A 26,803-nucleotide genomic window follows, 5' to 3' on the forward strand; every position below is an offset into this window, starting at 1 on the left:
TTGTGTTCTCTATTATTTTATGTGATTATTTTTATGGCTATTTTGTAGAATGGGGAGTAGTTAGGCCTTCAGTCTGAACTTACTTTACCATGATTCCTACACAGCACCTAAATCAAGGTGGGGGATCCAGGTGAGATATCCCACCTGAGTTTCTGGGTAGGAAGGGGGCACACTGTGATAAATTTAGAGAACAGAACGGACTCCATTCTCTTGTGTCTGAATAAATTCCCTTCAAGGAAAAGCTCTATCCAAAGTCCAAACCAATCTCAGAGTAGATCAATAAAGACAACACACACTTCAGCTGGGCTGAAGAAGTAATAGGATTAAGAGTGCAAGAAACTCTATTTTTAGTACAAATGACAACTTAAGCATGGTTTTTAATCAAGCCCTCTCTTGATTAGCACAGTCACATCTCAACTTTAGCTGATGGCCAGGGCAGAGAGACACTACCTTCCAAAATCCCTCCTGCCTCATACAGAGGTTGTGGGAAATCCAGCCAAAAGGAGGGATACCAAGATGACCTGGGGGACTTCCCTGGTGCCAGTGGTTAAGAATCTGCCATCCAGCGCAGGGGATGTGGGTTCAATTCTTGGCCAGGGAACTAAGACCCTACGGGCCATGGGGCAACTAAGCCTGTGCACTGCAACTGCTCAGCCCTCACGCTGCAGCTAGAGAGAAGCCCACGTACCACAACAAAGATCCAATACAGCCAAGGAAATTAATGTTTTAAAACAGATGACTTGGCGCTGCCTGTGTTTTCATTAAGCCTGAAGCGCGGGAGACAGGAAAGCGGGTGGCAGGGCGAACGTCCCAGATTTGGAGCTGGAAAAAGAGGGGTTAGAGTCTGTGAACTCTGGCGAATCGTGTGACGCCTTTGTGAGCCTCAGTCTTTCATCTGTCAGATGGGGATAATGACACCTTGCTCTGCCACCTTCAGAGGGTTGACCCAGAGATCCAACGCAAGATACGCATTGTAAACTGCAACTTGACCTTTAATCATGAGGAGTCTCATTTCGTGTGGGATGCCCCTCTGGGCACCACCCCCTCCCCAGGGGGCTTTATCTCCTACACAGCTTGATGCTGGCATCCTGTGCCCTGGACACAGGAGAGGATTTTCTGGTCTCTGTCCTGTGACGGTGAAAGCTGCCGAGGCTGCACCTGACGGAGAGCAGAGGAGGACAGAGCTGGGAGAGAGGGACTGCTGGAGATAGTATCCTGCAAAGGAGGAGTCAAATCACAGGCCCTTAACTGAAACCCTGCATTACTTTGCGTCTGGGGTTCTGCAGCAGACGTCTAGGAGTGATGAGAAGTTTACAAGAACTGAAGAAATGGGGGACATAGATGGAGCCACAGAGGGAGCAGGGAAAAGACAATTAGTAATGCTCGGGAAAAGAAGAAAAAGGTGCATAGTACATTACTTGGCTCTGCAATGTATGACGTTTACATGGTCATAGCATAAATGAGAATTACTGGTGTATGGAAAGACTGGCTTCCCAAGTGGCGCTGGTGGTAAAGAACCCGCCTGCCAAAGCAGGAGACATAGAAACGCAGGTTTGATCCCTGGGTTGGGAAGATCCCCTGGAGGAGGGCATGGCAACCCACTCCAGTACTCTTGCCTGGAAAATTCCTATGGACAGAAGAGCCTGGAGGGCTACAGTCCATGGGGTAGCAAAGAGTTGGACACAACTGAAGTGACTTAGCCCGCTCGCACAAGACTGTATTGGGATGGTGGAGTAGGAGGATGATGATGATGAAACAACTCAGGAAGTCTGTATTGTCTGTAATAGATGAATCAGGAAAGAGAAGTGTATGAATATTGTTTGGACATATGGAACTGTTGGGAAAAGAAACAGCTGAAAAGGTTAGAAGTGATTGCTTCCGGGGATCAGGACTGGGGCAGGGGCAGAGACTGTGGTTTTCATTATATGCCCTGGGTTCTATTATCCTCCCCCCTTAATTATCACATTATGTAGATCAAAACATATTTTTAAAAGAGAAGTTCGGCAAATATTGGGACTTTGATTTCTAGACAGGAACCTGAGAAACTCAACTAGTACAGTCTCCCAACTGTACGTCTGCCTTTACATTTAGACTGGCTCAGAGGGTAAAGCGTCTGCCTGCCTGCAGTGCAGGAGAGGCCAGGGTTCCATCCCTGGGTCGGGAAGATCCCCTGGAAAAGAAAATGGCAACCCAACCCACTCTGGTACTCTTGCCTGGGAAATCTCATGGATGGAGGAGCCTGGTAGGCTACAGTCCATGGAGTCACGAAGGGTCAGACACGATTGAGCAACTTCACTTTCACTTTCAGACAGGTACACGCCCTGACCCAGGTAGCCCCTAGACTGTCCTGCTCAATCCCTGAAGAAATCATAAAAGGAGAAGCAACATCTTTCGGACTGCTTGGTGAAATTTGTGCTTGGAAATGGCAGAGGCTTTGGGGAAATAGTCTTTGACCATTGAGAGACTGCTGGCCGCTTTCTGAGGGGTCTCGCACTGAGGCCAGAAGGGCAGTTGGAGTTGGGGCCAGGACACTCCCTAGTTCTGCTCCTGCCTCTGCCTTGCCTTGGGATCTCAGTGTGTTACAGCCCTTTCTGGCCGCAATTCCTGCCTCTGGACCCACGGCTTTGAGTTTTTCCAGGGCTTTTATATAGTTCTACATTCCTAGAAATGACAGCAAATAGCTTTCTGTGCACTGAGCACAGCAGGGAACAAGGGGCAATGGATAACAATCGAGTGAACAAATAAGATACTTTCAGACAGTGAAGATCCTCCGAAGAAAATTGCATATATCTTAATGTTGAATTGGTTCGTAATGCTTTTCAGGTCCACAAGATTCTTCAACTTCTCTGTACATTCATTCAATTAATTTCTGAGAGTTCGATATTGAAACTCCAACTAAAAATCTTAATTTATCTACTTAGAACAAACAAATATATAGTGGAACTATATGTAACTTTGTTCTGTATTTTCAGGTCTCCTGTAAATGTGTTATCATATTTTCATAATTTAAAAAATTTAAAAAAGGAAAGAAAATAAGCCAGGGGGATGGGATGGATACCAAGGGGATAGATACTGGAGGGGTGTGGCTACTGGGTGATCAGGATCCAGGATCCTGGGGAGAGGATGCTTGGCTTGAGACCTGAACAGTGTGAGAGAGAGCCAGCTGATGGTGGAAGGGAGCCCTGCTCCAAGGGACTGAGACCAGACCTGGCTGACCGAGCTCTGAAGCCCACAAGGACAAGGGGAGGCAAGAGGGATCAGCATTCAGTATGATGTTTTTGGAAAGGAAAATAAATTTCTGTGAATGGCAAAGATTAATTTGATGCCACCCTGGGTTTGGTGGGCCAACCCTCATCCAACATCTAGCCCATGGAGCTGTCCTTCAGTTGTCTCCAGAGAGGGTCCATGAGACACAGAGCAGGAGTGAAACATGGGAGGGAAAGCTGTGGATATGGCCGAGGCTGGTCTGTATAGGCCAGAATTATGCTTCCAGGGGAATTGAGGGATGTTATTAACTCAAAAAAAGCTTGTCCACCCACACGGTCCTCATGGAACAGTTAGTCCCGTACTTTATACTCCTTGAAGACCCTCTAAAGATCAAGGCTGGCACAGTGTCCAGTAATGCTTGCAGTAAATTAAATTTGAATTGAATTGAAAATTAAAAGTAAAATAAATGTACTTTCCTTTGACCTAACACCCCTACTTCTAAGAATCTGACCCTCGGAAACAGTAACGCAAGCACGCCAAGAAGTAAGTACAAGGATATTCACGGCAGTGTCGTTTGGAGTAGCAAAAAGTCTGGAAATGCCCTAAATAGCCATCATTGGGGAACCAGTGGAGTAGATGTTGGCATCACCGCCCAACAAAACCCCAGGCAACCACTGCAAGAATGAGGTGGACTCATATGCGGGAAAAAAAATGATCTCCAGGGATATTATCAAGGGAGGAAAAATGAGGTTGGATGATGGGTTCTCAGTTCCACAACCCTGCCCCCCTGCCCCCCTCCCCGCCCCGAGCCCTGGACCCCGAAGCCAAGGGAAACTGGGGCTCTGGGAGACAGACATACCCACTTATTATCTAGGGAGGAGGTGTGGGGAAGGACAAAGAAAAAGCCTTGTGAGGGAGCCTGTCAGTAGCTGAGCTCCACCAATCCAGGAAAGGGGACACTGATGTACCCTCCAATCAGAATCAAAGGAGTGAGTGGGGGCGGGACCTGAGGCCAAGAGTGTTGCCCTGGTGCAGCTCCCTCCACACTGGAAACCAGAGGAGTGGGGAATAAGCGTTCCCACCTAACAAATATTTCTGGAAGGATACACAGGAAACTGGGAGAGTGTGTCCTTAAAGGAAAGGAACTTGAAGACTCAGTCAGGGCTAGTGGTGAAGGGGGACTTATTTTGGTATAGAGATGTAAGAGCAGAGGGTCGTTTTTTAGTCTCTGTTCATGGTTGATGGGTTTTTCTCTAGGTATGAATAGTTGCCTCCAAAGGGTCTGGTGAGGTTACCAAGCCGTGCCTTAGGTCTGAAAGTTTTGTCATTGATTTACCCCGTTTTGTTTTTCACTGGGGATCTGAATTCCAGACACCATCATGGGGGAGAACTAAGTAGGTGACATTTACTTCTCTTCTCCCTAATTTTCCTGGACTCTTAACTGTTCAAGCCAATCAGTAGCCACCATTGTATGCCCCTAGACTTTTCTCTTACACTGGTCTCAAGACCTTACTTAACCTCTTGTAAAAACTTGCTCTTCTCTGTAGGAGCTTACTCCTAATGTCTGGAATTACAGCTGAAATCACTTCCAGGTGTTAAAGCAGTGCTTCTCAGACACTAGGCACTTGAGAACCACCTTCAGGATTTTTGCTAACATTGAAGACCACCTGCCCTTTTATCTACACAATATTTTTCTTAAAAAACTTTTTTTTAAACTTTTTAATTTTGTGTTGGGATATAGCCGATAGACAGTGTTGTGACTGACAATGTTAGGTGGACAGCGAAGAGACTCAGCCATAGATATACATGTATCCATTTGCCCCCATAATTTTTCTTAAATGATTCACTAAAACTTCAGTAAAGTTGTTTTAAAAGGTCACTTTCTATCACTACTATATATGCTATTCAGTTCAGTTCAGTTCAGTCCCTCAGTCGTGTCCGACTTTTTGTGACCCCATGAATTGCAGCACACCAGGCCTCCCTGTCCATCACCAACTCCCAGAGTTCACTCAAACTCATGTCCATCGAGTCAGTGATGCCATCCAGCCATCTCATTCTCTGTCGTCCCCTTCTCCTCCTGCCCCCAATCCCTCCCAGCATCAGAGTCTTTTCCAATGAGTCAACTCTTTGCATGAGGTGCCCAAAGTATTGGAGTTTCAGCTTTAGCATCAGTCCTTCCAAAGAACACCCAGGACTGATCTCCGTTAGGATGGACTGGTTGGATCTCCTTGCAGTCCAAGGGACTCTCAAGAGTCTTCTCCAACACCACAGTTCAAAAGCATCAATTCTTCAGCACTCAGCTTTCTTCACAATCCATACATGACCACTGGAAAAACCATAGCCTTGACTAGACAGACCTTTCTTGGCAAAGTAACAGCTCTGCTTTTTAATATGCTATCTAGGTTGGTCATAACTTTCCTTCCAAGGAGTAAGTGTCTTTTCATTTCATGGCTGCAGTCACCATCTGCAGTGATTTTGGAGCCCCAAAAAAGGAAAGTCTGACACTGTTTCCACTGTTTCCCCATCTATTTCCCATGAAGTGATGGGACCAGATGCCGTGATATTCGTTTTCTGAATGTTGAGCTTTAATCCAACTTTTTCACTCTCCTCTTTCACCTTCATCAAGAGGCTTTTTAGTTCCTCTTCACTTTCTGCCATAAGGGTGGTGTCATCTGCATATCTGAGGTTATTGATATTTCTCCCAGCAATCTTGATTCCAGCTTGTGCTTCTTCCAGCCCAGCGTTTCTCATGATGTACTCTGCATAGAAGTTAAATAAGCAGGGTGACAATATACAGCCTTGACGTACTCCTTTTCCTATTTGGAACCAGTCTGTTGTTCCATGTCCAGTTCTAACTGTTGCCTCCTGATCTGCATACAGGTTTCTCAAGAGGCAGATCAGGTGGTCTGGTATTCCCATCTCTTTCAGAATTTTCCACAGTTTATTGTGATTCACACAGTCAAAGGCTTTGGCATAGTCAATAAAGCAGAAATAGATGTTTTTCTGGAACTCTCTTGCTTTTCTGATGATCCAGCGGATGTTGGCAATATGATCTCTGGTTCCTCTGCCTTTCCTAAAACCAGCTTGAACATCTGGAAGTTCATGGTTCATGTATTGCTGAAGCCTGGCTTGGAGAATTTTGAGCATTACTTTACTAGCATGTGCTGCTGCTGCTGCTAAGTTGCTTCAGTCGTGTCCAACTCTGTGCGACCCCAGAGACGGCAGCCCCCCAGGCTCCCCCGTCCCTGGGATTCTCCAGGCAAGAACACTGGAGTGGGTTGCCATTTCCTTCTCCAATGCATGAAAGTGAAAAGTGAAAGTGAAGTCGCTCAGTCGTGTCCGACTCTTCACGACCCCATGGACTGCAGCCTACCAGGCTCCTCTGTCCCTGGGATTTTCCAGGCAAGAGTACTGGAGTGGGGTGCCATTGCCTTCTCCATACTAGCATGTGAGATGAGTGCAATTGTATGGTAGTTTGAGCATTTTTTGGCATTGCCTTTCTTTGGGATTGGAATGAAAACTGACCTCTTCCAGTCCTGTGGCCACTGCTGAGTTTTCCAAATGTGCTGGCATATTGAGTGCAGCATTTTCACAGCATCATCTTTCAGGATTTGAAATAGCTTCACTGGAATTTCATCACCTCTACTAGCTTTGTTTGTTGTGATGCTTTCTAAGGCCCACTTGACTTCACATTCCAGGATGTCTGGCTCTAGGTGAGTGATCACACCATCGTGATTACCTGGGTCGTGAAGATCTTTTTTGTACAGTTCTTCTGTGTATTCTTGCCACCTCTTCTTAATATCTTCTGCTTCTGTTAGGTCCATACCATTTTTGTCCTTTATCGAGCCCATCTTTGCATGAAATGTTCCCTTGGTATCTCTAATTTTCTTGAAGAGATCTCTAGTCTTTCCCATTCTATTGTTTTCCTCTATTTCTTTGCATTGATCGCTGAGGAAGGCTTTCTTATCTCTCCTTGCTATTCTTTGGAACTCTGTATTCAGATGCTTATATCTTTCCTTTTCTCCTTTGCTTTTTGCTTCCCTTCTTTTCACAGCTATTTGTAAGGCCTCCCCAGACAGCCATTTTGCTTTTTTGCATTTCTTTTCCATGGGGATGGTCTTGATCCCTGTCTCCTGTACAATGTCACGAACCTCTGTCCATAGTTCATCAGGCACTCTATCCGGTCTAGTCCCTTAAATCTATTTCTTGTTTCTACTGTATAATCATAAGGAATTTGATTTAGGTCATACCTGAATGGTCTAGTGGTTTTCCCTACTTTCTTCAATTTAAGTCTGAATTTGGCAATAAGGAGTTCATGATCTGAGCCACAGTCAGCTCCAGGTCTTGTTTTTGCTGACTGTATAGAGCTTCTCCATCTTTACTTCTTATAAAAAGAAAGAACTTTAAAAATAAACCTAATAAAATCTAAAAACATTGTTAAATTCTAGCTATGCACTGTGGCCAATCCAAAGGTCTGCTTTTTCTTTGTGTTTAAAGGGAAATTGCTAAGTGTTAGAGATAGGCTTACCCCTGGTAGCTTAGTTGGTAAAGAATCTGCCTGCAGTGCGGGAGACCCAGGTTTGATCCCTGGGTTGGGATGATTCCCTGAGAAGGAAATGGCAACCCACTCCATTATTCTTGCCTGGAAAATCCCATGGACAGAGGAACCTGGCAGGCTACAGTTCATGGGATTACAAGAGTTGGACATGACTTAGTGACTAAACCACCACCACAGAGACGGTCCAGCACCAAGCCGCGTCTTTTTCCTTGATGGGCTTGGAAGGATTAGAATGGGGACTTTCTTACTATGTGGTTCACTGTTATGTAATGCCATGTCAATGCACCATCCAAAGTCTTGCCCTATAACATTTGAATTCCACACTTTAGGAAAGAGTTAAAGTCTTTCTTTCCTGTTCCAGAAAGGTTTAGTTATGTGTCCTTATGTATTTATGCCATCTGAGCTGAACTATATGTAAAGCTATTATCACCTTGGAATTACTGGCGCTGCTTGTGATGCTGACATTTTGGCCTTCCAGCTGATATTGAAGGAACGTGGCATTCAGTGTGGTAATGCCCCTTTTTTTGTGAGAATCAGAAATGCATCTATTTAAAGGCAGCATAGGATGGCAGCTAAGAATGACGCAAGCCTGGACAAAGGGGAATTTGCCCTTTTTGAAAGAATTGGAAGAATTCGTGAGCTGGTTCACTGTGTTCTTTCGAATGATGATGCATACACAGAATGGCGGCTGGGAACTTGGCTCCTGGATCACTGTTCATGAGTCTTGGGTCTCAGAGAGCGGCTGGCCCTGGTGTGAGCTCACGAGCCTTGGTCATGAGGGAATAATGCATCCTGTGAGTGAGAGTGAGCAGAGAAAGGGTGGAGGGTTTTGTGCAGTGCAGCTCTCTAAGTGGGAGAGTTAGTGTCAGAAAAAGGCTGTTTTATTCTTTTTAAAAAATGTTATTGAAGTATAATTGATTTGCTGCTGCTGCTGCTAAGTTGCTTCAGTCGTGTCCGACTCTGTGCGACCCCAAAGACGGCAGCCCACCCAGGCTCCCCCGTCCCTGGGATTCTCCAGGCAAGAACACTGGAGTGGGTTGCCATTTCCTTCTCCAATGCAAGAAAGTGAAAAGTGAAAGTGAAGTCGCTCAGTCGTGTCTGACTCTTAGCGACCCCATGGACTGATTTACAATGTGTTAATTTCTGCTATCCAGCAAAGTGATTCAGTTATATATATTTATGTATTTCATCGTCTTTTCCATCATGGTGTATCACAGGATACTGGATATAGTTCGCTGTGTTATCCAGCAGGACCTTGTTGTTCATCCATTCTACATACAATAGTGTGCATCTGCCAACCCCAAACTCCCAATCGTTCCCTCCCCACCCCTTGGCAACCGCAAGGTTGTTCTCTATGTCCGTGAGTCTGTTTCTTTTTTGTAGATCTGTTCATTTGCATTGTCCTTTAGATTCCACATATAAGTGATATCATATGGTATTTATCCAAAAACAGCCCATTTTAAGTGATTCTACTTCAGAAATATCAGTGGATGCTCAAACTATTGGGGTGACATTTTAATGAAAGACTGGATCTTAAGGTCGACCCAAAATATCTCCCTACATGTGCTACAACAGGGATGAACCCAGAAAATACTACCAAATGAAAGAAGCCAGATGCAAAAGGGCAAATCTTGTGTTGTTTCATTTTTTATGAAATATCCAGAATCAGCCAATCCATAGGCAGAAAGCAGGTTAATGGTTGCTGGGGGCCGAGTGGAGGGAGGAATGGGAGTGTCTCCTTAATGGGTACAAGGTTTCCTTTCAAGGAGAGGAAGTGTTCTGGAAGGAGACAGTGGTGGTGGATGTACAACCTTGTGAATGTACTAAATGTCATGTGCATTTTATCACAGTTTAAAAAATACCTCCCCAGAAGTTACTTTTTAATTACAAAGGAAAAGTGCACAATGGAGAAATCTGGTGACCCTGAACCTCTTGATCAAAGTTAGCATCACCAATAATGGACAGCCTGACATCCTATGCCTCCTGGTGGAACACACCACGGTCACATGAGTGTGTAATATTCTTGCCAAAAGAACCCACCCTGAATCTAATCATTAGGAAGCATTTAAAAACGGAGACTTTCATGTACTGATGAACCTATTTGCAGGGCAGTAATGGGGTCACAAAGAGTCAGACATGACTGAGCGACTGAACTGAACTGAATTGAATGGACACACAGACATAGAGAAGAGACTTATAGACACGGGGGCGGGGGGCGGGAGGGGAGGAAGGAGAGGGTGGAATGTATGGAGAGAGTAACATGGAAACATATATATTACCCTATGTAAAGTAGATAGCCAATGGGAATTTGCTGTGTGACTCAGGAAATTCAAACCAGGGCTCTGTAACAACCTAGAGGGGTGGGATGGGGAGAGAGGTAATAGGGACATTCAAGAAGGAGAGGACATGGGTTCAGTTCAGTTTCTCAGTTCTATCCAGCTCTTTGCGACCCCATGGACTGCAGCACGCCAGGCCTCCCTGTCCATCACCAACTCCTGGAGCTTGCTCAAACTCATGTCCATCGAGTTGTTGATGCCATCCAACTATCTCATACTCTGTCGTCCCCTTCTCCTCCTGCCTTCATTATTTCCCAGCATCAGGGTCTTTCCCAATGAGTCAGTTCTTTGCATCAGGTGGCCAAAGTATTCGAGTTTCAGTTTCAGCATCAGTCCTTCCAATGAATATTCAGGACTGATCTCCTTTAGGATGGACTGGTTGGATCTCCTTGCAGTCCAAGGGACTCTCAAGAGTCTTCTCCAACACCACAGTTCAAAAGCATCAGTTCTTTGGTGCTCAGCTTTCTTTATAGTCCAACTCTCACATCCATACATGACTACTGGAAAAACCATAGCTTTGACTAGATGGACCTTTGTCCAGAGTAATGTCTCTGCTTTTTAATATGCTGTCTAGTTTGGTCATAGCTTTTCTTCCAAGGAGCAAGGGTCTTTTAATTTCATGGCTGCAGTCACCATCTGCAGTGATTTTGGAGCCCAAGAAAATCAACTCTGTCACTATTTCCATTGTTTCCCCATCTATTTGCCATGAAATATTTGCCATGAAATGCTATGGCTGATTCATGTTGATGTTTAGCAGAAACCAACACAATATTATAGAGCAATTATCCTTCAGTTAAAAATAAATAAATTTAATTATAGTAAATAAATATGCTGCAAGGATATATTATACAGCTCAGGGAATACAGCCAGTATTTTATAACTTTAAATGGACTATAATCTCTAAAAATATCAAGTCACTGTGTTGCATACTTGAAACTCAAATAATATTGTGAATCAACTATACATCAATTTTAAAAAGAAATATATTTAAATTCTTGTTTAAGTTTCAATAAATTCTATGCCTCTAGACTATAAAGAAACTGAGCACAGAAGAATTGATGCTTTTGACCTGTGGTGTTGGAGAAGACTCTTGAGAGTCCCTTGGACTGCAAGGAAATCCAACCAGTCCATCCTAAAGGAGATCAGTCCTGGGTGTTCATTGGAAGGACTGACGCTGAAACTGAAACTCCAGTACTTTGGTCACCTGATGTGAAGAGCTGACTCATTGGAAAAGACCCTGATGCTGGGAAAGATTGAGGGCAGGAGGAGAAGGGGACGACAGAGGATGAGATGGTTGGATGGCATCACCAACTCAATGGACATGGGTTTGGGTGGACTCCAGGAGTTGGTGATGGACAGGGAGGCCTGGTATGCTGCAGTTCATGGGGTTGCAAAGAGTCGGACATGACTGAGCGACTGAACTGAACTGAACTGATGCCTCTAGAAAAAATAAAAAAGAGACTTTCTACAAAATAAATGGTCAGTACTCTAATATCAGTGCTAGGAAGGCCAAGAAAGGCTGAGGAACCATAAAGAGATATGACAACAAAATGTAACACATTATCTTGGATTTGGCCTGGACTAAAAACATAGCTAAGGCCATTACTGAGATTATTGGATAGATTTGAATATGGACTGTAGATAAGATAAAAGTACTATATAATGTAAAATTTGGGGGGTTATCATGCTGTGATTATGTATAGTGATGGCCTTGTTATTTCAGAGATGCACACTGAAATATTTAGACATAAAGTATGGCATAGACAGAGTGAGTGAGTGAGAGTCGCTCAGTCGTGTCCAACTTTTTGCAATCCCATGGATACTGGAGTGGGTTGCCATTTCCTTCTCCAGGGGATCTCCCCAGTGCAGGGATCGAACACACATCTCCTGCATTGCAGACAGATTCTTTACCACCTGAGCCACCAGAGAAGCCTTGTATTAAGAGATGTTTCTAAGTATAAAGACAGGTCCACTCAAAAAGTATCAACAGATACATTCTTGACTTTATCTTATAATCTATAGACAATACGTTAGAGTGTGTTATGAAGTCATACATCTTTTCCAAAGTAATACCCAAAATAGAAGTAGCACTAAATTTATAAATGACAGTCATCAATCAGATGAAATAATTTAGATGAAGCTTATCTCTCTCAAAGAGATGGCATAGGCAACCTACTCTCAAATGGTTCAGAACACGATGTGTGTGTGGCTGGGGATGGGGTATTTGGAGGGAGACAAGGAGAGGGTTAAAAAAATAAAATCAACCCACTGAAAACTGGTGCTGTAATATCATAAAATAGTGAAAACAAGGTCTGATTTGGACTGTGTTTTTAAAAGTGAAACTAAAAATTAATTTTATGTTCTACAAAATTTTAGCAGTGGTAACTGGTCACAAATGATTGGAGTGAAAGACGAATGAATCATGTATTGATTTGGAGGGTTGGTAGCATTCACTCGTTCAACTGGATTAGTTGATGTGACATTTTTACTTGACATCTTCGTGTTGTTTGACCAAGATGATGGTCATTTTTTTACAAATTCAAAGACTTCATCCGTTTTCCCAAGCGTTGCTTTTTGTCCTTTGATATCCACAGCATTCTTTTGAATGTTTTCTTTCTTTGCTCTCCTCTTTGGATCTCTTTGATACAAAGACGTGTGCCCAGGAATGGGCTTGCTGGATCACGTGGCAACTCTAGCTTTTTAAGGACCCTCCATACCGTTTCCCACAGTGACTGCACCAACTTACATTGGGATTAATTTTATAAATAGATCATTAGGAAATGTTTCCTTAGTTGATCACTTTTGCTTTGTTACACGGCAAGGCAGCAGGAACTGTGATAATGAATACTGAGACAGTGGGCTTACTCTGGTGCTGTGAAGCCCCCACGGCGTTGCTTGGTGGGTGGGGGATCGGAAACAGTATTTTAGCACACTCAGAGCGCTCCTTCCTGCCCTGGTGCCCACGGTGTGCTGCTTTGAAGACTGCAGTGCTCTTCTGAATTAGGGATTGTAATTGGTCCTCACTCCTCCTCCTCCGTGAGGAATGTCTGGCCTCTGGATGCAAAAGAGAGCAGCTCTTCATGCCACACTTTGTCCAGTGAAGTCTCCAGGCAAAGGAAAGATGGGAAGAGCTGTTTAAGCTTTTCTAAAATCCCATGAAAGTTTAATTTTTCACTTTCCTAGTGCTTTGTCACTGACAAATTTGAATTTCTTTCAACCTGTTAAGCACGTCTCCTCTGGGCTTTAAACGCTGCTCTGCGCCCCCCGGTGCCCTGTGAAAATGTTGGTGCTTCTGGCCTTCATCATCGTCTTCCACATCACGTCTGCGGCCTTGCTCTTCGTCGCCACCATCGACAATGTAAGTTCCCTTTCCTTCTGACTGTCCCAGAACTGGATCCTAGAGTCAATAGAAGCAGAGTTGAGAACTCCCACAAGGTGATTATAATTTGGGGTTATCCTCCCTACCAAGGGCTTCCCTGGTGGCTCAGCTGGTAAAGAATCCGCCTGCAATGTGGGAGACCTGGGTTCGATCCCTGGGTTGGGAAGATCCCCTGGAGAAGGAAAGTAAAAGGCTACCCACTCCAGTATTCTGGCCTGGAGAATTCCCTGGACTATAAAAGTCAGCCACGACTGAGCAACTTTCACTTCACACCTTACCAAGGAACACCTATCTCCTCATCCCAGGCATGAGGACTCTTGGCTGAAGTGTGGGAGTTTGAAGCATCCCATATATAAGTCTGGATGGGCAGGGACCTTGTTCCACTCATCTCTGAGTCCCTGACAGATGCCTTAGCTGTAGGAAGCCCTTTGCAGATGTGGCTTAAATTCAGCTCTCCTCAGGTCATTTTCTCAGCACTGTTGTTATTTTGGGACACCAAGAAGATCAAACCAGTCAATCCTAAATGAAATCGACCCTGAATATTCATTGGAAGGGCTGATGCTGAAGCTGAAACTTCAATACTTTGGCCACCTGATACAAAGAACCTACTCTTTGGAAAAGACCCTGTTGCTGGGAAAGATTGAAGGCAGAAGAAGGGGGAGGTAGAGGACAAAATGGTTAGACAACATCACCAACCCAATGGACCTGATTTTGAGCAAGCTCCGGCAGACAGTGAAGGGGGCAGGGGGGCCTGGCTTGCTGCAGTCCAAGGGGCTGGAAAAAGTAGGACATGACTTAGTGACTGAACAACAACTTTCTTTGTTGTGGGTGCTTCGCACAACATAGGGTGTTTAGCAGCATCCCTGGTCTCCAGCAGCACTCCTTCCCCTAGTCGTGACACCCCAAAATGTCTTCAGACATTGCCAAATGTCCCTGGGAAGCAAAGTCACCCTTGCTTGAGGACCATTGCCCTAGATCCCGCAGGTGACCCATCCCAGATAACCTTTTCCCCTCTTGCCTCTGACATCTCCTTACCAACAGGATTCTTGTTGCAAGCCTACCTGAGCATGCCCTTCCCAGCAGAGTGGAACACTCCCCACTCTGACTACGTACCCATGAAAAGTTTAATTTTTTTCTTTGAGTATCCATATGGCAGGGGTGCATTTGATAAATAACATATTGGCATAGATTAACATCCCCCCTGGCAGAAAAATGAAGCTTTTAACCAGATGTTCCCTATGGCCCACATCCTGATCCAAAGGCCTGGCTTCAGTTCTGATGGCTTCAGACTGTGGACATATTTAGAGTCAGAAACTCTGCTCAGAAAGCCAGAAAGGGCATTGTACAAGTGGCCTCCACGTCAGTCTGCATATAATCATATAATTGACTCCTGTCAATGCATCATCAAAATAATAGCAACACGGACCAGGATAAGACCTGTCACTTAGAGGCTGCTAACTCTGGAGCTCCTACGCTCGGCCCTTTGATCATCTCCTGTGATGTCATCTCAAGTCTACGAGATCCTTCCTCTCCTGGCACATTTTATGATGAGAGACCTGGGCCTTAGGGCAGTTAGGGCGTCTGCTGGAATTTACGGGACAGGAAGTGGCAGAGCTGGGATTTGAAGCATCCCAGAGGCCCCTGGTTCTAGATGCCCTAAGGGAGATGAATGATTGAGTTTGGGTTGGGGTTCCTGCGGGTTCTGGAAGAGCTGTCATGACCAGGGCAGGGGCCACATTGTTAAAGCCTTGGGAACCTACCATTATCCAAAGGGCCCACTCTGTGTGAACCGAATGGTTTGAATGTGCTTTTACAATCTTTTTCTATTTCTTGCATCTAGCCCTTGGGATCCTGCAAAGGTCCCAGAGTGAAAGGGATACACTAACGTTAGGGGCAGAAAAGCCATCAGCCATAGAACCAGCTTATCCTGTAGGTGTTTCTGTTACCATGGGCCTTACTGGGAAGACACAGGTGGGCGTTTTTACCAGTCCATGAGTCACTCGGTCTTTATTATGTGTTAGGAATTGAGCTTGGCAGTGTCACTGGGGCCCGTAGTGAGAGCTTAGTGACCAACTGTGGCCTGGATGGATGGTGGTGGGTTGGGGAGATTCCAGTCTTTGGGTGGATGGAAAGCAGAAGGAAGGACATGCATGTGTGCTAAGTTGCTTCAGTCCTGTCTGACTCTGCGACCCCATGGATTGTAGTCCGTCAGGCTCCTCTGTCCATGGGGATTCTCCAGGCAAGAATACTGGAGTGGGTTGCCATGCCCTGCTCCAGGGGATCTTCCCAACCCAGGGATCGAACCCACATCCCTTATGTCTCCTGCATTGGCAGGTGGATTCTTTACCACTAGTGCCACCTGAGAAGCCCAGAAGAAAGGTCATCTGGGCGCAAAGAGCAGCAAGAACACAGAGAGAAACAGAAGCATTTGCACAGAAGGCAGGAGGCTCTTGTTTGATTATTTCATTCGTAACAGGCTTCCCCCGCAAGATAATATCCTTTCTGTCCTCCCCTCCAGCTTCGCCCCTGCAGTCCCGGGGGAATTTACCACCATCTGCTCTTATCATCACCAGCTGAGCCTCGCCTCCTCACCCAAGTCCTGGGAGAGCCTGGACCTTCCCTGTCAGCACCCCAGCAGCATGGGCATCACCTGGGAGCCTGTTAGAAACAGACACTCCCACCCCAAACCTCTTTTTTTCTTAATTTTTAAATTTAATTTAGTTAAAAAAAAATTTTAACATTTATTTTTTGGCCATGTGCGTGCATGTTCAGTCACTTCAGTCGTGTCTGACTCTTTGCGACCTCACAGACTGTAGCCTTCCAGGTCCCTCTGTCCATGGGACCTCCAGGCGAGAATACTAGAGTGGGTAGATGTTTCCTTCTCCAGGGGATCTTCCTGACCCAGCAATCAGACCTGCATTTCAGGTGGATTCTTTACCACTGATCCACCAGGGAATCCCTATAGGCCTTTGTTTTCATAATGAACAAACACCCTTTCCCTGTGTTTCCCTGTCATGTTCCAGGCCTGGTGGGTAGGAGAGGAGTTTTTTGCAGACATCTGGAAAGTGTGTGTCAACAATACGAACTGTACGGAACTCAATGACTCTGTTCAAGGTGAGTGTGAAGCTGATGGGAGAGCACTGAGTGAAAAAAGACCCCTCGGGAGAAGGGCTTCCCTATGGTCTGACCCCTCACTGCCTCCTTCCGTCTCAGCCTGTGCAGAGGGGCCTGGCTGCTGCCCAGGGCTGGGGGAGCAGGGTCAGCATAAGCTGAGGACAGGAAGCAGGGGGAGCCAGAGGCTAGAGGGCACCAACCCCAGTGACACTGGGCCCCACCCTTCTCTTCTCTCTTGACCTAGCAGAGCTTCCCTCCCTCACCCCTTCTCAGCTCCAGCCCTCATCTAGAATCTTCTCCCCACTCCTCTAAATAGCTCAGAGACATTTATGTCACTTCCTCACATCTCAGCAGCTTGGTGGGCAGAAACCCAAAAGCTGGCTCCTTTAAGAGCTGTGTGACCTTCCCTGGGGCAGGTCACCTGAGCGCTGCTCAGACTCTCAATAACCTCAGCTGTCAATGCAGGTGACAGCAATGCCTCTGCCGTGCTGCCTCGGCACACGAGCTGCAGTAGAAAGATGAAGTGAAGTGAAAGCCGCTCAGTTGTGTCCAACCCTTTGCAGCCTTATGGACTGTAGCCCACCAGGCTCCTCTGTCCATGGGATTCTCCAGGCAAGGATACTGGAGCAGGTAGCCATTCCCTTCTCCAGAGGATCTTCCCAGCCCAGGGATCAGACCTGGGTCTCCTGCCTTGCAAGTGGATTCTTTACCAATTGAGCCACCAGGGAAGCCTCAGAAAAATAAAGGGTTTTGTAAATGCAGAAAATCGCATCTAAAAACATGTCGAGCCCTCTTCTTCCCTGTGGAGCGAATGGTTCAGTTTTCTGTTGCAGAACTGACAAAAGCGATACTTTGGCTGATAAAACACTGGACAGCCAGTTGAATTTGATATCTCAGATAAACAATGAAAAATTTAGGATAATTTAGTACCAAATATTCAGAGAAGGCAATGGCACCCCACTCCAGTACTCTTGCCTGGAAAATCCCATGGACAGAGGAGCCTGGTGGGCTGCAGTCCATGGGGTCGCTACAATCAGACACGACTGAGCGACTTCACTTTCACTTTTCACTTTCATGCATTGGAGAAGGAAATGGCGACCCACTCCAGTGTTCTTGCCTGGAGAATCCCAGGGACGGGGGAGCCTGGTGGGCTGCTGTCTCTGGGGTCGCACAGGGTCGGACACGACTGAAGCGACTTAGCAGCAGCAGCAGCAGCAGCAGCAGTACCAAATATTACATGGAACACACTTAACACTAAAATAAATTGTTGTTGTTTACCTGATATTCAGACTTAACAAGCATCCTGCTTTTGTGTTTGTTTTTTTCTTAGAATCCTACTTAGGGAGAAAGGGACCTTGCTCACTGGGGCGTAAAGTCTTACCGTTCCATCAGCAACAATGGCAATATTCATAATAAAAGCAAAACCACCAAAAGGAGGCGTCATTTCCTGAAGGTTTACTGGGAGGCGCTGGGCTAAGTCCTTCCCATAAGTGGTCTCCTGGCCCTGTTTCAGGATGGGGAAACTGAGGCACAGGGCAGAAACCCAAGGTCACAAAGTCGGGAGTGAGTGATGGAGTTAGGAGTCCAGCTGAGACATGACGAGCTCAGAAGCCTGCCCTCTAAGCCCCTGACGCCATCCCCGCCGCCCCGCCTCTGGGTCTGTTTCTCTGCCGTTCTAAGCCATGACCCTGGAGACAGCCCCTCTTCCCTGTTGGAGCCTCACCGTTGCCAGGGTGTGTGGTCAGCTGGCAGCACTGAAGCAGCATTTCCCAGCTTCTGTCGCTTGTGTTCCACTTCCCCGTGTGCAGTTATTCCCTTTCATTTTTATTTTTTTAATTAAAAAAATCTTTTTTGACCACACAGCATAGCTTGTGGGGTCTTAGTTCCCTGACCAGGGATCAAACCCAGGCCACCTGCAGTGGAAGTGCAGAGTCCTAACCACTGGACCACCAGGGAATTCCTTTATTTTTCTTTAGAATAACAGGTTGTCAAACCACCAGCCAGATTCAGTCCAATAAGCTAAGAGTGGTTTTTTATATTTTTAATACGTTGTAAAAAACCAAAACAAGAAAAAAGCCAAATAAAACAAGACAATGAACCAGGGACTGTATAGCCACAAAGCCTGAAATATTTACTGTCTAGCCTTTATAGAAAAAGCATCCTGACACCTGCTTTAAAACAGTTCATTTTTTTCTACATGTGCATGCACGCTCAGTTATGTCCCACTCTTTGCAGCCCCAAGGACTGTAGCCCACCAGGCTCCTCTGTCCATGGGATTCTCCAAGCAAGAATACTGGAGTGAGTTGCCACTTTTTTTTTTTCCTCCAGGGGATCTTCCCCATGCAGGAATCAAACCCACATCTCCTGCATTGACAGGCAGGTTCTTTACCAGTGAGCCACCAGGGAAGCCCAAATAGTGGATTAAGTAGTTAAAAATCATGCTTCCCTTCAGTCAGTTTCCAGCAAAACTGAAAAAAGAAAAAAAAAAAAAAAGATCTGTCCTTAAGTTTTCCTTCGCCGCTTTGGGCACTGTGCCCCTCACCAGTTGCCTCCTGGTGGTAACAGCCAGCCCTTATACATGACTCCCTTTCTGCCAGCACTGCCTGGAATCTTTGGCATCCTTGGTGGCTCACTGGTAAAGACCCTCCTGCCAGTGGAGGAGATGTGGGTTCGATTCCTGGATCAGGAATATCCCCTGGAGAAAAAAAAAATGGCAGCCCACTCCAGTATTCTTGCTTGGAGAATCCCATGGAAAGAGGAGTCTGGAGGGCTTCAGTCCATGGGGTCACAAAGAGTCAGACACAAATGAGCAACTGAGCACGCACGAGCATGCGCTCACTGCCTGGAATCCTCACTCAGCTTCGAGCATTCCACCTTCCCCTGCTGATGAAGTGGATCACTTACTGTCCCCGTGTTACAGGTGAGGAAACTGAGGCCCGCACAGGTGAATCCAGTGTATGCACTTGACCTCTTCACAGCCTCACCTGTGTCTTTCCTACATGCAGTGCCCTCCACCCAAGACCAGCTCCTTTGTCCCCTAAAACTTCCCGGTGCCAAGCCCCAAACTTTCATGCCCTGCTCACTAAGGCTAATATGAAAAGACCCTCACCTTTCCTTTTCCTGAATAACAACCACAAGGCTCACACTATTATATTTAGAGGGTATTTTGTATTGACAGGGCACTTTCAGAAGGTCCCTCAGCCCCGTGAGCCCCATATGTCTAAGAATCCCTTTTGAGGTCTTTATAAGGTGCAGGACCCCCAATCCCCACCCAACCCATCTCATTCCAACCTCTTGATCCAGAATCTTTCAGGATCTGAGGGTTTGTACTTAAAAAAAAAACAAAAACCTGCCATTGAGCCAGGCATCTGGGGGCAATACCCAGACTAGGAAGACTGCAGAGTGGGTGGTTCTTGCACCGTTTTCCAGATAAGGACATTGGGGATCATCTGGTCAGTTGCACAAGTGGACAGAGTGGGTGTCAGGATGACTCACTGGCTGCACATGTGCTCATTCTGTGCCAATGGAAGCCGAGTGGCCTCTTGGCTCCATCTTTGCGCTGGGGCTGTCACCATGCTCCTCAGGGGCCCAGGTGGTCTGTGGGCCTTAGCCGTGTACTCTTGCCCGTTTTCCCACAGACTTCTCCACGGTGCAGGCGGTCCAGGCCACCATGATCCTGTCCACCATCCTCTGCTGCATCGCCTTTCTGATCTTCTTGCTCCAACTCTTCCGCCTCAAGCAGGGAGAGAGATTTGTTTTAACCTCCATCATCCAGCTCATGGCTTGTAAGTGAAATGACGGGCTTCCCAGAATAAACACTCCCTTCGCAGCCAACCATGAGTATTCTGGTGGGAGGAGAGTGGCAGGTGAGGAATTGGAAAGGAGGGGTCAGCAGCTGGGATGTTTTTTGCACTTCAGAGTTTGGATTTAGTTAGAGCGTCAGGAAAGGTGTCCTAAAAATGGGAAGCCTGAGCTAGGATCTGTAGGGTAAGTAGGAGTTGCTGCCTTGGTAGAGAGGAGAGAGGCATAGCTCTCCCCGCAAGGAAAATCTGGGTACTTAGCCTTATTGTACCACTAATATCTGTGAATGCTGATGGTTCAGTAAGGATGTTTTCAGCTGCGATTAAGAGAGAAATCCAATTTGCAATGACTTCAGGCACAAAAACTTTACTTTTTTAATATAACAAATAGCTTGAAGGTGGAAGGTGCCAGAGTTGTTCTGGCAGCTCAGCAGTAGCATCAGGAACCCTCCACTCTTTCCATCCTTCTGTGCTGTCATCTTCAGAGTGTCAGTGATGGCCTCCTCATGGCCCCAAAAGGGCTGCTGCAGCTCCTGACATTCATCCTGACCTAATAAACCACCACCACCAAGAGTTTCTAAAGCAGTAAGCAAGGGAAAATACAGCATCAAAAAATGCTTTCTCCTCTCTCATCTCCCTCTTTTCAGGATAATACAGTAATAATTTTCACTGTAGAATTTTCTGTGGCCAGAACTGGGATATGTAGAACCATAAACTATAACAAGTAAACAGGACAGGATGAGTAGCTGCGATAGAGACCATATGTGTCCTGCAAAGCAGACTACTTCCTGCCTGGCTGACCCATGTCCTGGAGCAGTTATGACCCTCTGGGCTGGGTAGCTGGCTGTCCAAATGACACTGGATTCAGCCAGCAAGAATGGGCAGCTGAATGGCTACAGGGCAATATTCTGCCATGAAATACTAGTTGTAATCTTTCCAAGAGACTAAAATAAATGCCTGCTAATAATAAAACCTGAAATTTGTCTTCAGCTCTGACCACAGTCCCCTCGGGTCCCCGGTTGCACACTGTGGTCTGTGATTTATTTGGGCCCTGGCTTTCTTCCAACAGGCCTGTGTGTCATGATCGCAGCTTCCATTTACACAGACCGGCGCAAAGACATTCACGAGAAGAACGAAGATCTGTATGCCCAGACCTCGGGCGGCAGCTTCGGCTACTCCTTCATCCTCGCCTGGGTGGCCTTTGCTTTCACCTTCATCAGCGGCCTCATGTATCTGATACTGAGGAAGCGCAAATAGAGTCCAGGAGCTGGGTGGCTTTCGCCGCGGTTCAGAATCCACATAACCGTTTTGTATATAATCAGTTTTTTTGTGTGTGTGGTTTTTCTAGCAAACACATTGTTTCCTTTAAAAGCCAAAAGAAGAGTTTTTATGTTCTTGAGATCAGAGAATAGACTATGAAGTCTGGAATTCAGAACTCCTGCCCATCCGAAAGCCTCAACATGACAAAGCCAAAAATCTTGCAATGCTCAAATCCAAGTGTTCAGCAGGATAACCACGGGGATGTAATGGGATGGACAAGACTCCGAAAAAGCCAGGTCTTGGGGGCATCTTCCCCTAGGTTTGGGCTACACTGAGCCCCGCTCCCTCACCTCAGCTTCCTGTACTGAATCTCTGTGTGTTTAGTGGTGGAAGGTGGGGAGAGGGGGTCCGGGTACTGGAGAAAACTTCCTTGGATGCTTAGCCAAGTTCCACATGAGAAACGGGTATAGGCCCCCCGGTGTTCTGTCTACATCCAGACCAGAGCCCCAACCCTCCTGTCATGGACTGGCTTCAGAAAGTGCCACCCACGTTTGCTGACAGTGTCACCTGCTTGCCTTCAGGAAGGTGAGCTTTAATCTGGGGGTCTGATTTAGGCTCACACGTGATCCCCCAGGCACCTTGTAAAATGCAGGCTCTCCGGGTCCCTTCCTAGACCTACAGAATCAGAGTCTTCGGGGATGGAGCCTGGGAACCTGCATTTGTAACAAGCTCCTTGGTGATGCTCAGGTGCCTTAAAATTGAGGACCACAGCGGTCCCAGGGCTGGGTGAGCAGAACTGCCTCATATATGTTAAAGATCTCATCGTGTGGAGATGGGGAGGTGGGTCTAGACTGCACTGAAAGCCCGAACCTTGGCCTCCATCAGTGGCTCATTCTTCACTGCCTCTTCCACAGCTGCTCACATCTGGACCACCCAAAGTCCAGTCCCAGGGCTTGCATCCTGATAGCCAAACACCCTGGGGCGAGGGGTGGGGAGGGGAGGATACAGCTTTCTCCCTACCCTAACTCAGAAGGCCTCTCCCTTCTCCTCCTGCCCTGCCTTCTAAGGCTGCCTGACTTCTACTAAGCCCCACTTCTGGAGCCATAGAGGACCGTTCGCCATTCGTTCATCTGTCCACATAAGTGATAGAGTGTTTGTGCCAGGCACGGGGGAAACTGTGTCCAGACAGCCTGTCTCCTCATGGGGCTCATTGTCTGACGGAGGAGACAGATTAAAAAACCGATTAGGGAAACGAATTACAAACAGCAGTGAAGGCTGCTGAGAACACAACCAAGGATTCAGAAGAGAGGTCCATGGGATGGGAGGGGACCCGCACCGTGCCTGCCTGCGTTTAAAAGCTCCCGGAGGATTTAGATCAGCCTGAATATCGCTCTGCTCAGCCAAGGCAGGTGGCGCGGATGGAGCTGTGCAGTCCACCTGGCACCCGGAAAACCCTTCCTTCCCTGGAGGGGCCCAGGGTCCTGACAGAGAATGAGGCCCCGGGAGGGCCCCAGATTGCTGTGGTTCTCACACTTCAGTGGGTGCCTCTCATGGGACGTGCCTCTCATGGGACGCTCCTGCCAGGGTCCTGGTAAATGCGGCTGGGGACTCCAAGTCGTTAGGGCTCTGAGAGGATCGGGCAGCACGGGGACCCCAGGACGCGACTGTGGGAGAAGCCCTTTGTCCCTCACTGCCTTTTCCCTCCTGTGTTGTGAGCCTGCTGCAGGAGGTGTGCCTGGGAGCTGTCTGCGCATGTCAGCCCTGGTGCCGTGTAAATGACCTCCTGCTAAATGAAGCATCAGCCCACTTCCTGTGGAGCTGGGGAAATGTCTGGTTTAAGTCATCCAGGGTCTCCATGGATACCTCTTTCATGCAGGATCAGGTTTTCTCTCCATTTACCCGTTCACTCCATTCGGTTTCAGCAGAATACTAAATGCTGTGTTCCAAGCACTGTGCAAGGCTCTGAAAACATAGGCCAATCCGGACATCCTGCCTGAGACAGGGCCCCGCTCCCTGCAGAGAGGCCACCAGCACAGTTGCAGGGGAGCATGGAGCCAGAGGCAGGACAAATGACCACTTCCTGCCTCAGTGGAAAACTCTCATTAGTCCTGTTTGGGGTAGGAGAGCAGGGTACACCCTTGGGCTTGGTGGGATGCTACATACACCTTGCGGAGGAAGGTGGGTGTAAGTGCCCCCAAGCTTTCTGCTCGGGTGGCTTGTCTGTAACTCTCTGATAGCCACAGTGGAAACAAGCAGAACCCCTTAGAATCAGAAATCAGAAAGCTTCATCCCCAAGCAATGAATGAATTTCCTTTTCCAAAAGTCTCCAGGAGTGGTATCTGATATGACCCATGGATTTTCCTGGCCGGTCTCTCCACTATTCCTGTATAGCATTCAGAGCCCACATCCATCTGTGATGCCAAGGTTTTGTGAAGCAACAGAGCTTCCTTTCCCCCCACGACACGATGTGCCCTGGAGTGATGGAAAAGCGGTGATGGCATGAGCAAGACAGTACCCAAGCCTTCTTACCCATCGGTAGGTTCAGCCCTCACTTGGCACTCATGATCAGTTACTCAAGGACAACAGAGACAATGAGCTAAGACATCCAAGAGGCAATATTAGGACCAAATGTATTACTGACGACAACTGCATTCGAGGGAACTGTAGTTTGCATATTTTAGGACATTTTTATAAAGTACTGTAATTCTTTCATTGAGGGGCTATGAATGAAGACAGACTAACTCATTTTTATTACTCGTATTAAAATTACTTTGGGTCTTTGTTCAAATAAGTTTGGAGAATGCTTGATTTGTTGCTCTGCGTGAATGTATATATTCATATGTGAATACAGGAAAATTGGAGACATTTTCCCCCCTCCCTGCCCCACATTCTCTGCAATGGGTTGTGTGTCTCTGCGCATCCCTAATCGAGAGGATGAAGCCCTAGGGTGCTCTGTATTCACTGGTGATGAAGAAACCTAACCCCCCAAGCCTGTATGTAAGCACACTAAACGCGGTAGCTTGAATAGATGCTGCAGCCTCATTTAAAATCTGCCTGGATGGGAATTACTAAACTCGCTAATAGTTGAAAGATTACTTACAATACAGCAAGTTGGACAGTTTTGTATATTGGGGGTGGGGTGCAGTGGTGATGGGGAGATGCTAGGGAAAGGTGTTGAGTTTGAATCTTGATTTGGGGACAAATGTGATTTTAAGAGTAGTTAGATACTTTCTACTTAATGTGCCTTTAAAGTAGTCCATTTTCTATGTTTTGTATAATCTGAAACTGTACATGGAAAAATAAAGTTTAAAACCAAATTGCCCAGAGCAGTAGATTCCAGTGTTCCCAATGCTGCCAATGTCCTGAGAGAGAAGCTGCCACGTTGAGTGGCAGGGTCCTAACGTGTGGTTTGTACAGCAGCCTGGGAGGGGCTGAAAGTTTGTCAAGGGAGGGTTTCTCACTCGGTCTGCTGCTTTCATGGGCCAGCTTTCTGGATGAATGACCGACAGTGACACAGGAGCCCCCACACCTCGAAGGGCCCCACGCTCGGTTAACGATTGGCTAGCACCAGAGAAGGCAATGGCACCCCACTCCAGTACTCTTGCCTGGAAAACCCCATGGGCGGAGGAGCCTGGTAGGCTGCAGTCCATGGGGTCGCTAAGAGTCGGACACGACTGAGTGACTTCACTTTCCCTTTTCACTTTCATGCATTGGAGAAGGAAATGGCAACCCGCTCCAGTGTTCTTGCCTGGAGAATCCCAGGGACGGGGGAGCCTGGTGGGCTGCCGTCTCTGGGGTCGCACAGAGTCGGACACGACTGAAGTGACTTAGCATAGCATAGCACCGACTTAAAATTCTTAATGATATTTGGACAAACAGCCCCACATTTTCCTTTTGCGATGGTCACTGCAAGTTATGTAGCCAGTCCCGTTCTTCAGTTTGTATTTAAAAGACTTCTGCTTTAAAGGGTTGGGTGATGATGAAAACAAGACTATCATAAAAATACACTCTTCCCTCCCCCCCACCCCCCCAAAAAAGAAAAATTAAACCAGAACTTTCACTTTTCCCTAAGGAATGCCAAAAGTAGTCAAGAGTTATACATTCATGAAATGAACCATACCCCTTACCAGGAGGTACACACCCTGAAGTCACAACCACTCCAGGGTCACTTGGTGATGTGTTGATATCCATCTGGCCCAGTGTGGCTCCTTGTGGCCCAGGAGGGCCATATGACTCTATGACTTAGGGTCATCACAGGCTCCTAAAGGCACCCAATGTGGAATAGGAAGAAAGGAACAGGAGGTCTACAATAAATGATCCGGTTTGGAAAACGGATGAGCGGGATAAACATCAGTGCCCAGCGATCCACGCATGGCTTCCATGCTGGTTACCAGTTCCAAGAACTCCCTTCCATGGTGGGAGTAAGACCAGGGGTTTGTCAATGCAGGATTTGTCTGGTTCCACTCAGCATGATGATCTCTCTAGTCCACAGTCCTCCAAGGCCTTATCTAAGGTGGGTGTGGGGAGGAGGCCCTTTCCTCCTTGTGGGTACAAAGGGTCTCGGTAGTCCCTGGGGGTTGAAGGCTCTCAGTTCCTCTGACCATGCAAGGCTAAGAGCTCTCATGTGGATTTTTTTAAACAGAAATTTATTATCACACACATTTTGACAGTCAGGGATCCAGTAGCAGCATTGTAGGGTGGTTTTGCTTTGTGGTCTTAATGAATGAGATGGACTTCATCTTTGGACCTGAGAATTCCTACCTCTCAGTCTTATGCTTCAGTCTCTTCGAGCCTTCAGTCCAAGCCATGTGCCCAGGCTGATCCTTTGTCTGATGAAGAACGCTACAGGATCTGACATATCTTTTCCTATCACCCCATCTATCTTCTGCCCAGCTTTTTGCCTTCACACCACAGACCCTTAGTCTTGACCAGGGCTTAGCAAACTACCGGCTAGCTGGCCAAAGCCCTGCCTTTCTGTGGTCCTCAAATGTGGAATGCTTTTTCATTCTTAGAGTTATTTGGGGCTTCCCTGTGGTCCCAGTGGTTAACAGTCTACCTGCCAATGCAGGCTTCGATTTCTGGTCCGGGAAGATTTCACATGCTGCGGGCCAGCTAAGCCTGTGTGCCACAGCTAACTGAAGCCTGTGTG

The 26,803-nt window shown here is 46.9% G+C and overlaps 1 protein-coding gene across 3 annotated transcripts in view; it reads left to right on the plus strand.

Annotated features, from left to right (window-relative positions):
- The window catches only part of EMP2 (epithelial membrane protein 2), a 48,944-nt gene extending 23,973 nt beyond the window's left edge, over positions 1-24,971 (plus strand). For all 3 annotated transcript variants that reach the window (XM_027526627.1, XM_027526626.1, XM_027526628.1), the window contains exons 2-5: positions 13,328-13,459; positions 16,504-16,594; positions 20,233-20,379; positions 21,464-24,971. In XM_027526627.1, the coding sequence (XP_027382428.1) occupies positions 13,382-13,459; positions 16,504-16,594; positions 20,233-20,379; positions 21,464-21,651 (504 nt within the window). In that variant the 5' untranslated portion in view covers positions 13,328-13,381 and the 3' untranslated portion in view covers positions 21,652-24,971. The remainder of the gene's footprint in view (positions 1-13,327; positions 13,460-16,503; positions 16,595-20,232; positions 20,380-21,463) is intronic.
- The last annotated feature ends 1,832 nt before the right edge of the window (positions 24,972-26,803 follow it).

This window comes from Bos indicus x Bos taurus, chromosome 25 (genome assembly GCF_003369695.1).
Source record: "Bos indicus x Bos taurus breed Angus x Brahman F1 hybrid chromosome 25, Bos_hybrid_MaternalHap_v2.0, whole genome shotgun sequence".
In the NCBI taxonomy this organism is placed as follows: Eukaryota; Metazoa; Chordata; class Mammalia; order Artiodactyla; family Bovidae; genus Bos; species Bos indicus x Bos taurus.